This window comes from Ambystoma mexicanum, chromosome 5q (genome assembly GCF_040938575.1).
Source record: "Ambystoma mexicanum isolate Mex_15411 chromosome 5q, UKY_AmexF1_1, whole genome shotgun sequence".
NCBI classification, from domain to species: Eukaryota; Metazoa; Chordata; class Amphibia; order Caudata; family Ambystomatidae; genus Ambystoma; species Ambystoma mexicanum.
In genome coordinates, this window is record NC_090933.1 from 1335577083 (window position 1) to 1335589156 (window position 12074).

The 12074-nt window shown below is 49.5% G+C and overlaps 1 protein-coding gene across 2 annotated transcripts in view; it reads right to left on the reverse strand.

The window, feature by feature from the left end:
* NHLRC3 (NHL repeat containing 3) overlaps nt 1-11682 on the reverse strand; it is a 257537-nt gene extending 245855 nt beyond the window's left edge. Inside the window, exon 1 of one of the 2 annotated variants that reach the window (XM_069621947.1) lies at nt 11385-11682. In XM_069621947.1, the coding sequence (XP_069478048.1) occupies nt 11385-11474 (90 nt within the window). In that variant the 5' untranslated portion in view covers nt 11475-11682. The remainder of the gene's footprint in view (nt 1-11384) is intronic. The other variant, XM_069621945.1, reaches the window with a different exon arrangement.
* Nucleotides 11683-12074: the final 392 nt, after the last annotated feature.

Consider the following 12074-nt stretch of genomic DNA (forward strand, 5'->3'; position numbering starts at 1 on the left):
CTGTTGATACTACTGCCCTTATGCCCAATGTTGTTTCTGCATTGCCTGTTATGCCTAGTGATGCCCCCATGCCAAATGTTGATACTGTTGATACTACTGCCCTTATGCCCAATGTTGTTTCTGCATTGCCTGTTATGCCTAGTGATGCCCCCATGCCAAATGTTGATACGGTTGATACTACTGCCCTTATGCCCAACGCTGTATCTGCATTACCTGCTATGCGTAGTGCTGACACCACGACCAAGCCCAAAAACATACTACCCCCTATCCCTGACCCACCCACTACCCCCCCAGACCACCCACGTCCATCACACCTCCAACGGTCTACACCCTTAGTTGCGCCCTGCTCAACGCTCGCTCCGCACCTGCCCACGCCCTCGACATCAACGACCTGATCATTAAGGACAATCTTGACCTCCTATTCCTCACTGAAACCTGGCTCAACGAAAGTTCAGGCCCGGCACTATCTCTGGCTATTCCGTCGGGGTACTCCATATTCAGGAAGGACCGCACCTTTCAGAGAGGTGGTGGCGTGGCCCTCATCGCCAGGTAAACCTTTGCTATTAGGGAAATGGCAGGGCAACTTGACCACAATAGTGACTACCTCCCACTCAAAATTAATGTTTCTCCTAACTGCACCATAACTGTGCACATTGTCTACAGACCTCCGGGTCCTTGCACTGACTTCCATGACACCCTCATCTTCGCACTGTCCAACAACATCAAAAAGACCTCCCAGGTCATACTCTTGGGCGACCTCAACCTGGGGCTTAATGACCCTAAGGACCCCATGCCAAAACCCTCAAGAACGCCCTATCCACCCTGGGCTTTGCACAATCTGTCTCTGACTCCACCCACATCAAAGGGCACACCCTCGACTGGATCAGTCAACATAGCTGCTCACTACTTGTCACGGAAAACACGCCCATCCCATGGTCTGACCACCATTACATCCAATTCAACCTTGGCACCAAAAAAGAGACCAACTCACCTCCCGCCCCCTGCCCAGCTACTCTCGCCAGGAGCTCCCGCCAGCACACAGTCGAGAATTTAGCACCCTACCTCCGCAACCCGGCCTTGCAGGCCCCATTCTCCAACAACCCAAAAACCCTAGCCAACACATTCAAAGAAGTCATCACCCAAGCAGTTGACGCCGTTGCGCCACTGACCCTCAAAAAAGCCAAGAAAACCAAACACGCTAATTCATGGTTCTCCAAAGAACTCCTTGAACAACGTGCGCAAAAGAGGACTGCCCTCTCCACCTGGAAAGCTAACCCATCAGAAACCACCAAAAATGCGTTCAAAGCCATCTCCAAATCCTACAAAACTAACATCACCCTAGCTAAAGCTGCCTCCTTCAACGCTAGGATCTATGACGCCAAATCGGGGTCAAAGGAAATCTTCACCATATTCAGGGAACTGGAAAAACCATCCTCCCCTCCTCCTGCTCTCATCAAAGATGACAACTGGTGCAATAGCATTCAATCCGCAATGCTAGACAAGCTCAACACTCTCCAAACTAAAATTCGTGGCCACCAAAAAGCCCTTTCCCGCCTCATAGCTAACCTGCATAGTCAACCCACCACGCCCTCCACCACTAATCCCTCTCCATCTTTTGACTTCAAAGATATTACTGAGCACGAGGTCATCGCCTTGCTCAAGTCCATAAAACCCTCCAACTGTAAGGGAGATGCCTGCCCAGCTAGTCTCATTAAAGACTCAGCACAGATCCTAGCTCCATTCCTCACAGCATTCATTAATTCATCCTTCCAGTCTGGCCACGTTCCAACTGGACTTAAGGAGGCCTGGGTACGCCCACTCCTCAAAAAACCCTCGCTGGACCCAACGATCCCGGGGAATTATCAACCTATCACCACTGTACCCTTCCTGCTGAAAATCCTGGACAAAGCAGCTTACCTGCAAGTCCAAAAGTTCCTTGAAGAAAACCGTCTCCTCGGCCTGCGGCAATCTGGCTTCCGCCCACGACACGGTACCGAAACGGCTCTCCTGGACCTAAAGAACCAAATGGACGATCTAAGAGACGCAGGGAAACCTGCTCTCCTTCTGCTCCTGGATCTATCCGCCGCCTTTGACCTGGTGGACCACAACACCTTGTGTCACCATCTAGCTACCCAAGCTAACTTTTCCCCCAAAGCTTGCGAATGGATTACCTCCTTCCTCCAAGAAAGGGCCATGAAAGTCTTCTCTGACTCAGCCTGTGCCACACCCAGCCACATCACCTGCGGTGTGCCTCAGGGCTCATGTATCGCGCCCACGCTTTACAACCTCTTCACAAGGCCACTGTTCAGCATCCTTGACTCCCTGGGCATCTCGTATACAAACTATGCGGATGACACCCAGGTCCTCATCCCACTCACAGGCGACTACCTGGCGGATACTAAAACCCTTACCACCATCTACTCCACTATCCAATCATGGATGGCAGATAACTGGCTATGCCTCAATAGCGAAAAAACCGAACTCCTCCTCATAGGAGCACCTTCCACGCTGGGGAACCTCGGTGAACAGTACACTTCCTTCATTATTGACAACATTCCCATCAAGGTCTCCAATCATGTGAAGACACTCGGAGTTTACCTAGACTCCGACTTGTCAATGGATAGACAGGTCAATGCCATCGCCTCCTCCTCAGCCTATTACTCGAAAGTCCTCAACGTTGCCAGACCTTTCCTGTCTCGCCAGAATTGCCTCACCATTGCTAGGGCAATAATTGGATCTAGGCTGGACTACTGTAATGCCTTACTCGTTGGGACCTCTAATAAGAACCTGGCCAAACTTCAGCTAGTTCAAAATAATGCACTTAGGGCGGCCACAGGCACCGCGAGAAAAGACCACATCTCAGAAGTTAGAAGACAGGCACACTGGCTCCCGGTGAAAGAGAGGATTGTTTTCAAAACACTCGCCCTTACCCACAAATGCCTCCATGAACTTGCTCCACCCTACTTGACCCAAAGAATCACCAAGCACTCTGCCACCAGACCATTAAGAATGTGCTATTCCAACACGATTGTCACGCCCAAATCACGCAAAGTGCGCGCCGGTGGTGCCAGCTTTCCCACTCGGGCCGCCACCCACTGGAACGCACTGCCACCTCACATCAGAATGATTGAATCCCACCAAGCCTTCCGCAAAGCTGTTAAAACCAAGCTCTTTTTATGAAACGTACCTGACGGCATTCTGTCACTGTATTATGAATATCATGCTTCACCTGCAACTATGCCTGTAATTGTGTATACATAAGACCTCCGGTCTCATGCATATCTGCTGAATTAAGAATCCAACACCTACTTGTAACAGCGCCTCGATGCCCATGGGCTGCAAGTGCGCTATACAAATGCGAATAAATAAAATAAATAAAATAAATGAGGCAAGAGTGGGTTGGGTACTTATGCTTGTGCAGTGCGAGAAGCCGCAGTGGAGGTTAATTATGGTTACGCAGGAGTAGTGGATGGTAGGTGGGTAAGTAGATACAGATTAAGCATTGAAACATTATGTTGCAGTTCGAAAACACAACGGTGCAAGTGGGACCTTGGACGTAGCAATGTTGGGAGGTGCATGTACGCCGGGTCCGTGATGGATGGGAACAGTTCAAGGTCTCTGGCTAAAGGGTTAGGAGTAGGTTGTGGAAGGGGGGCAGTATGCTTACCCTGTAAGCTGGAGGGCAAGGGGTCGTGGCTCTAGGCTCGACTGTGTAGACAGGCTGGAGACAGGCACAGTGCCTTTGTGTGTGCCTTCGTGGTGGGTCGGCTCCAAGCCTGCCGGCTTGTGGTTGGCTCCCAAGTAGGGGAGAGGAGCCAATCACGATGCTTGCAGGGCTGTGGGGCCGAGTAGAGGGTTGAGGCATACAGCCTACAGCGGCGTACAGCCTACACGGCCTACAGCCATGCACCCAACAGTCTAGGCCTAGGCCACACTCACCACAACGTAACTGAGCATGCAGGGGACCAGGTGGGCATGTGCCATGAATCACAAAGGCAACATACGCGCCAGCACTTCCACCCAACCGCCACACCATAAAGCAGGGACACATGAACACATGTTCCACTTACCGTAATGCAGAAACATCTTGCTGTGTTTGGCACCACTACGCACTTCCAATCACAAAGCATTATAAGCATGCCAACCAAACAATACAATCTTCACAACATTGAGCCTGCTCCCACCACTCTTGTACGTGCATAGAACCAATGGTGCGTAATGCACTGCAACTCTTACTAATCTGTGCAATGGACACTAACTACGCAAGCACATAGAACAAACATTTACACCGGGACCTCTTCCATATGTACACTATTCCGTTAATACACCCATTGGGCACACTGCACGACTGGTCACTGCACCATCTCCACCCATACACCGACAACTGGAGTTTGTTCTACCAATCACCACACACATGCAACTACCAATTTGTGCACTGCAGCCAAATCGTACACAATAAGCAACAATGTGGCGCCTACTTTCAACCAGTGGACATATCTTTTCAATTGGGGCACATAATTATCTGTGCTAGGACTGCAGCAGTGCATCCAAGGGGCTACAGACATGCATCACACAGCACACCATAGTACACGCTATGTTTAAATCCTCAAGTGTCGTGGAACGCACGCCCCTTCTGCAAATGTGCCTGCCACCACTCATGACAGAAAAACATTGTTGCTGCAGCTCGCATGCCATTATGCAGGCTGCCTACAATGACCACACAAGATAGTTGCCTGTTGAGGTATCTGCGCATTGGCGGAGAAAGCACGGATAGCGCTGGCAGACCTCTGTCGTCTTGTATAATGATATATATCACGTGAAGCTCTTCTCACTCTCGCACCCTTTCCATCCCTTCTTTCCACCGCCAGATGGTGTACACTAGGTTTTCCAGTTCCTTTTGCCGCAGCATTGTCCACCAATACAACATAGTGCCGTCATGAACACATTTCACGCATCCCGTCACTGCACACTGCAGTTCAATCAAAGTTTTGACCGCGCTGCCAACAGGGAAATGGGACGCCGAAAAGAGCCACATATGACTAATTTTAGTATGCACACTGCTACGTACAAGAGGCCCAGCCATGCACACAGTGGTTAACAGCCTTGCCACAAACACTGCAACACAATCCGCTGTTACACCATGGCAGCGTATCACAAAACTTTTGACGCACAGCACGCTTCCCTCCAGCCAGCAACCGGCCGGGTCGTGTACTGTGTACCGCAGGGCAATGACACTTGGGTCCACGGAGCGAACAGGGAAATGGGTCCGCAGAGCGGACCCAGATATCACATTTTTTGGGACGTGCATTTCAGTATTTTGCAAAAGAATTACTGGTCGGATTTCCAACAAAAACACGCGTTCTGACCGAAGCCCCTGCTCCTGCCGCAAATTTGGTGAAAATCCGTCCAGCCGTTCGGCCTGTAGACGTGTGCAAAGATTTTCCCCATTCAGTCTATGGAAGAAAAAGAAAAAATTCCGGCGACCCCCCTATAACTTTGCCTCCCCTCGCCCAACTTGGCGAAAAAAATTCAGAACCACCAATAGAGGTTTTTTGCAAAGTTTGGTGAGGATTCGTCCAGGGGGAGCAAAGTTATAAGCCGTCGAAAAAGTGCTCTTCCTATGAGTTTAGCAGCTTAACCATAACTACCCCCCCCCGCTACCGCGGGCCTTGTAATTGTTTATTCCTCCCCCCCCACTATTGCTGCTATGCATTTTGCACTTTGCACAATTGTTTACGCACTAAGCACTTTAACCCTGTCCTAATACAGCTATACGTGTTTGATTAGACCAGTTCTTTACCCTAACATATATACGATGTCCACTCGATGCATTGGTAAGATTGTGATACCGATGATCAAGGCGCATGTATTTATGTCATTCAACTCGCGCACATGCACAACTCGCATAGAGGGTCCATAATGGGGAGATGGCAATATACCTCCGCGTGTGCCTTATTACTCTTTTGGCGCAGGTTTTATTTAAGTTTGGAAGGTTAGTATTTGATATTGTACTACACTTCCTTTTGCATACAACATATTAATTTTTACATATATTATATGATGGTGCTATGTAGCCCGCCACCGCTTTTGTATTTTGCATTTGCAGGGCGAAACTTACTCTATGCATGTGTGGTTCCTTCCCTCTTTCCAATGGTTATTTTTTACAACTGTTTTACCTCCTATTTTGACCATTTAGGTTTCCACAAGGTATTTGCCATATCTTTGGTTTGTTCCCTCCTTGATGAATTTTGTGGCGTTTGCGTCAACAATCAAATCTGTAAACTGTCACTTTATGTTAAGCACATTATTATATGTACTTATTTGAGACTACAGAGGTTGACATGAGGTAAATTTGGTCACTACAATATGGCCGACTGCTTTCTCTTCACATTAGAGTAACGTTCTGAATCAGACATTCTATACACTGCAACCATTGAGCTTGAATTGCGTTTTAAGGAGTCCTTTGTCTGTGTTTGCCCTACTATCGTTAACAAGCGGTCAGTTGATCGCGAAACGCGTCGTTGCAACCTTCAGGTTGTCCTTTGAAATGCACTTTTTATTAATAAAGAACATTTGGTGCTGCCTGACTCATGCCGTGAAGCCCTTTATTTGCTAAGGACTGGATTCTTTGGCTGCTCTTGGGAGTGCATTCCGCAGGTTTCGCCCTCTTTAGGGCTTAATTTTCGTTTGAAGAAGAAATTATATATATATATATATATGCACAACGAAAATACAGGATGCGCTGTTGTTGCCCGTCTAGGATGGTATCCGGGTTGCTGCAGCATGGCCCTTTTGGAGCTCCCTGGCCCAGACAGGGAAGGAATAGGCCCTTAGAGGGAGGCCCTTTGACAGGGCTGGCGATGGCCTGCTGGCTTTGTTCTCTGAGGCAGGGTGATATAATGACCAGCCAATCACGGCAGCTCTACTCCGGCAAGCCCGGAAGGAAAAATCAGCCTATTCCAAGCCGCACAGGGCAGCCATGATGAAAGAGGGTCCTCGTCGGCATCAAGATTGTAGCTGCGTCACGTGGTGCTAGGAGGTGGAGGTGAAGGAGGAGGAGGAGGAGGAGGAGGAGGAGTGGTGGGTGTGTATATATATATATTTCAGTATGTTTGTACCGTGTTAGCCAAGGGTTGAATAAAGGTTATACAAGTTTGCCTTGCATGTGCAAGCTGGATTTACAATTATTTGTGTATTCACAGCTCCTTAGTCAGAGATAGCAGCTCTTTTCATGTAGGCCTCATAACAGCTTGGCCTTTAGAGTGCAATACTTTCAACAACTGACAGTAGCATGGTTTTAAAAAACCTAATGCAGATGCAGTGTGTTTTCTTGCTGTTTTGTGAGATATTTAAAACTAAGAAAACACACAGCATCCAGGACTGTGGTGGTCTCGCATCCGTGCAGTAACCAGGACCCACCCTGCTTAGCTTCAAAGTGATGAAGGGGCCCGTCCCCTCAGGCCATGTTACTCTAAGTGCTCCTGGAATTTGTGCTCATTTATTAGGCACCATGGCTAGACCTTTCAGGCTTTGAAGCCAAGCAAGGTCGGGCCCAGTTTCGGCATGGATGAGTGCCCTGTATATCACTGTAGCTGTAAAAATATATATATATATGTTTCCATTACTGCAGCCATTAGCTACAACCACCCTGGATTATTATTATAGCTGCAGCTATCTGTATTCCATACTAAACTTGACATCCACGTCTCTCGTCCGTGCAGTAACTGAGGCCAACCCTGCTTAGCTTCAAAGCTAGGAGGGGGCCGGCCCAGTCAGGCCATGTTGCTCTAAGTGGTCCAGTGGTCTTTCAACTTGTGCTCATTTATTAGGCAACATGGCCTGAGGGGGCTGGCACCTTCCTCGCTTTGAAGCTAAGCAGGGCTGGTTCCGGTTACTGCATGGATGGGAGTCCCAGATGCCTATTTCCAGTGTACAGACTACAGATAGTCGCGGTTATGTGTAGTTGTGTAGCCCAAAAAGCAGCAAAATAAATGCTGTTTTGCCCTCACCAAGTGCCCCCCTCATTCATGTCAGCTACCCCGACTCCTCACATGCCCTGCCCTCTCCCCCACAACACAGTGTTTCTGTGACGCAGTTTTCTTTGAGATGTCAGCTATTCGAGGCTACAGGACGCTTTGTGGTGCAAACTCACTCCCTAGACCCCTTTCAATTCCCAAATTTTATTTGGTGTCTTCTTACCTCTTCCCCACCCCCACCTGTAGACTGATGGCATTTGCATGTTTTTCTACCTGCAAATGGCTTTTTCCTGCATTTCATTTTGCAATATCCTCAGCTATAGCCACAACTAAATCACGCGACGGGACCACAAAAGGATGGTGGCTGTATAATTCATAAACACCAAGTTTTTTGGCAATTTACCAGATATATAGCTAGCTATTTTGAAGAGGGGGGCACCCCCTTCTCCATCAAATATTTAAAAAACTACTGGGCAGAATATCCCCAAACGACAAATGGATCGCAAGTCAACGCCTAAGTGCCCAAGTTGTTTTGGATCTGGTCCAAATCCATCCAGCTGCTTGGGCTGTGCGGTGGAGCAAAAATGTACCTTTTTCTCTATGGGAAAAATGAACGGGGACTAGGCCGCCCATTTTTTCTAAATAACCTTTTAATCTTTAACTCAACTTCCCCGATGTTGGGGCGGCCCCTAATTGTCTAAAGAATTTCTGTCAAATCAGTCAGACGAGTCAAAAGTTATTAGCAATTCATTTTTTAGGGTTTCCTATGGGAGAAAATATACATGAACACAAAAAGAAGTGCACCTTCAGCCTGGCTACCATGGAAATGGCCCACCCAGAACATTTCCATGGAACCAATGCGTCGCCTGTCTGGTAATGCTGTTTTAACTCCGCCCTAAAGTTAACCATGCCTTAGACCATGCCCATGGTTCACCTCCCTCTGATGGGTACAGCCACTCTTCAGGGCACCTGCGGGTGCACACCAAACCCAGAACTATAACCCCAGCTCTGCTGAGGTGTAGTTCCGGTACGTGACATGCTATCTTCAGGAGGCCGAACCCAGAGCTCAGCCTCTTCAATCTATATGGCTGTCCTGGCACGTGATTGCCACCTTCACCTCTAACTTCCGGTGTTACGCGGATGACACACTATCTTTCAGACTACCCTCAGCCGCCTCCTTTTTGCTCATATCTGTCTGTCCGCTATTCATTCATGGTGTGCTGCAAACAATCTCTGCCTCAACGCCAGTAAGACTGAGATTGTTTGCATTGGGACCCCTGCTCCGGCTTCCCACCTTCACTCTGGCCAGCCTCCCTTGGCCCTGCACCCGCACCCACCTGTGAGGCAAGAAACCTTGGGGTCATTTTTGACTCCACTCTCTCCTCCTCTCACATTTCAGACATCTCTAAAAAGTCCAACTATCAGCTACACCTCCTTCTTCCTCAACCCCTTTCTTCTGCCCTGAGCCCTCTGCAACTCATCCAGAACAGAGCCGTGAGACTTATCCTCGGCCTCAAGCCCAGGGATTTCCAAGGCTTTCTGGGGCCTGGGACCTACCTACCTTCAACGCAGCCTACCTAAATACTGTCCAACGCAGCCTACCTAAATACTGTCCCTCACGAGCCCTCTGCTCATCTACTTCCAACCTTCTGCAAGTGAGCCGGTTCTCCAAGCAGTGATTTGGAGGGAGATCCTTATCCTCAGAAGGTGCCTCCCTCTGGAACGCCCTCCCAGCCGCCCTTTGCCATCAGCCTGATCTTCTTAAGTTCCGGAAACTTCTCAAGAACTTCCTCTTCTCCTCTTCCTTCCCTCTCCCTCAACCCTGCTAACCCAGCTCTCTGTTCTGTCCCCTGCTCTTTCCCCGCTCTCCCACCTCTTCCAGGTAGCCAGTCAGCTGGCTTGCTGACTGGCTACCTGGTGTACCACAGAGTCTAACAGGTCCCTGGCTCCCCCACTAGTCCTCTTTTGCACTTGCCTCAGGGCTCTACACCCCACCCACATTCACTGCCCTTGAGAAATAACACAAGAAAGTGGCTCTCTCTGAATTACCCCAGTCTCCACCAACCAAGTGCACTTGGACCTCCCCCCCTGTGACCGTCTGTGGACTTGCACAATCTGTACGCACCGTGCCTGAAGATCGTCTGTCTGTTCTTCTTTATCTTCACCCTTTAATTGCACTGGTATAATCTGCAGAATTGCCATCAGACGTTTTTGCTGTATATCAAAGTGTTAAATGTATTTACGCACTTACTCTGCCTCTGCAGACTATTATCGTCTAAGAATTTCAAGGGCTCTGAGCGACTGTTTTTTCTCTCCATGTTGCTACCCTCCTGGAGTGCTTTGAAACACTTGCATGTGTTAGGTGCTATATAAATAAACAATACCATACCATCCCCTCAACTGGGATCCCCTCACTGTGCAGGGGTCTCAGGCGTGTCCCCTGGTAAAGACTAACAGAACTTGGTAGACTAGGCCGGTGGCCAGACTCCCTGTTGCTGCCCCAAGAAGAAGTATACCCACAAATGGTAATTCCTGCCCAGAGGCAGCACATTTTTTTTAACTGGGGTCTGTTAGGTTTAAAGAGAGTAAAAGCCTCAAGGACATAAGGGATCAGCGGTGAAAATAAATAGCATAGGGGTTCCTGGGGGAGGTAGAACACCTCACATGTAATGTAGTGTAAATAGATTTATAGGGCGCAAGACCACGGGAAAAGGGCATCTGGGCGCTAGTCAAACCAGTAGGAGGGAAAGGGAAGGAGCACTATGAAGCGAGGAGACACAGGGCACAGCAAGTACTGGGATGAGAAAGACGGGACGTGGAGATTATTGTTCGCATCCACCCAAATACATGTTCCTGTTAGAAGATAAATCATTTAATCATGAACACCAGGAAAATAACACAAAAGGGAGCGTTTCCTACAGAGTTGCTGGCAAAGTACTAAAGCTGCACACTTTTAAACCTAAAAAGTTGTATTTACATATTCCCTGTACAGTACAGTCGTTACACGTGCATTCACAAGCATCCTAACCAGGTGTTTTGTGGTCTTTTCTCCTTCTAACGATCCAGTTGGACACACTAAGCTCGGGGTCTGCAGCCTGTGGCCTTCCAGGTGCCCTGGATCCCTCACCTGCTCTACACTGGCCGAGGCCGAGAAGGGGTTCAGTGAAAAAAATATGTGCACAGCCAAAGGCTTGCAGAACCCTGCGCTGGGCCCATCTGCGTGAGCACAAATGTGCATTCCCCAGATGCACGGGACAGCGCTTGTCGGCAGCACTGGGGTCATCACAACCGTGAAGTATCAAGGCGGGCATCTGCGCGCCACTGTGGCCGTGCGCTTGCTGTGCGTGTTTACTACATCAATACATGGCATGGCAGGCATTAAGCGAAAGGAATCAAATGAACCCTGACCCCAGCAGGGAAATCCCAGCTCAAGAGCCACAGCATCCCCAGGAGACTCGTGGCAGCCACACAAAAGCCGGTCTTGTATCGGGAAATCATCGTGCTTGTGGTGCCAGGGCCCACCCCTGAGGTACCCCTTGCGGGAGGGGCCGTGGCCGCTGCTGCTGCTGACAGCCCGGCCGCCTCTACAGGCAGGGGCACTGAACGCCTTCCTTGCCCGGCAACTTCCCGTTAGAGGAAGGCACCCAGCAACGTTGCGTTCCACGCAGAGTTCCAGGTCGGCTAACAGACGGCCCGCCTTCACAGGCAGGTGTAGCTAATACCTTGCCCGGCAACTTCCCGTTAGAGGAAGGCACCCAGCAACGTTGCGTCCCACGCAGAGTTCCAGGTCGGCTAACAGACGGCCCGCCTTCACAGGCAGTTGTAGCTAATACCTTGCCCGCAACTTCCCGTTAGAGGAAGGCACCCAGCAACGTTGCGTTCCACGCAGAGTTCCAGGTCGGCTAACAGACGGCCCGCCTTCACAGGCAGGTGTAGCTAATACCTTGCCCGGCAACTTCCCATTAGAGGAAGAGACCCGGCAACGTTGCGTTCCACGCAGACATCGCTTACGTCAAGAGCGTCCAGTTTTCATTCGAAAAACGGACCTTGCCCACAAGGGACGGAGTCAGGGCCTCTCGGCAATTAACAACTAAAGGG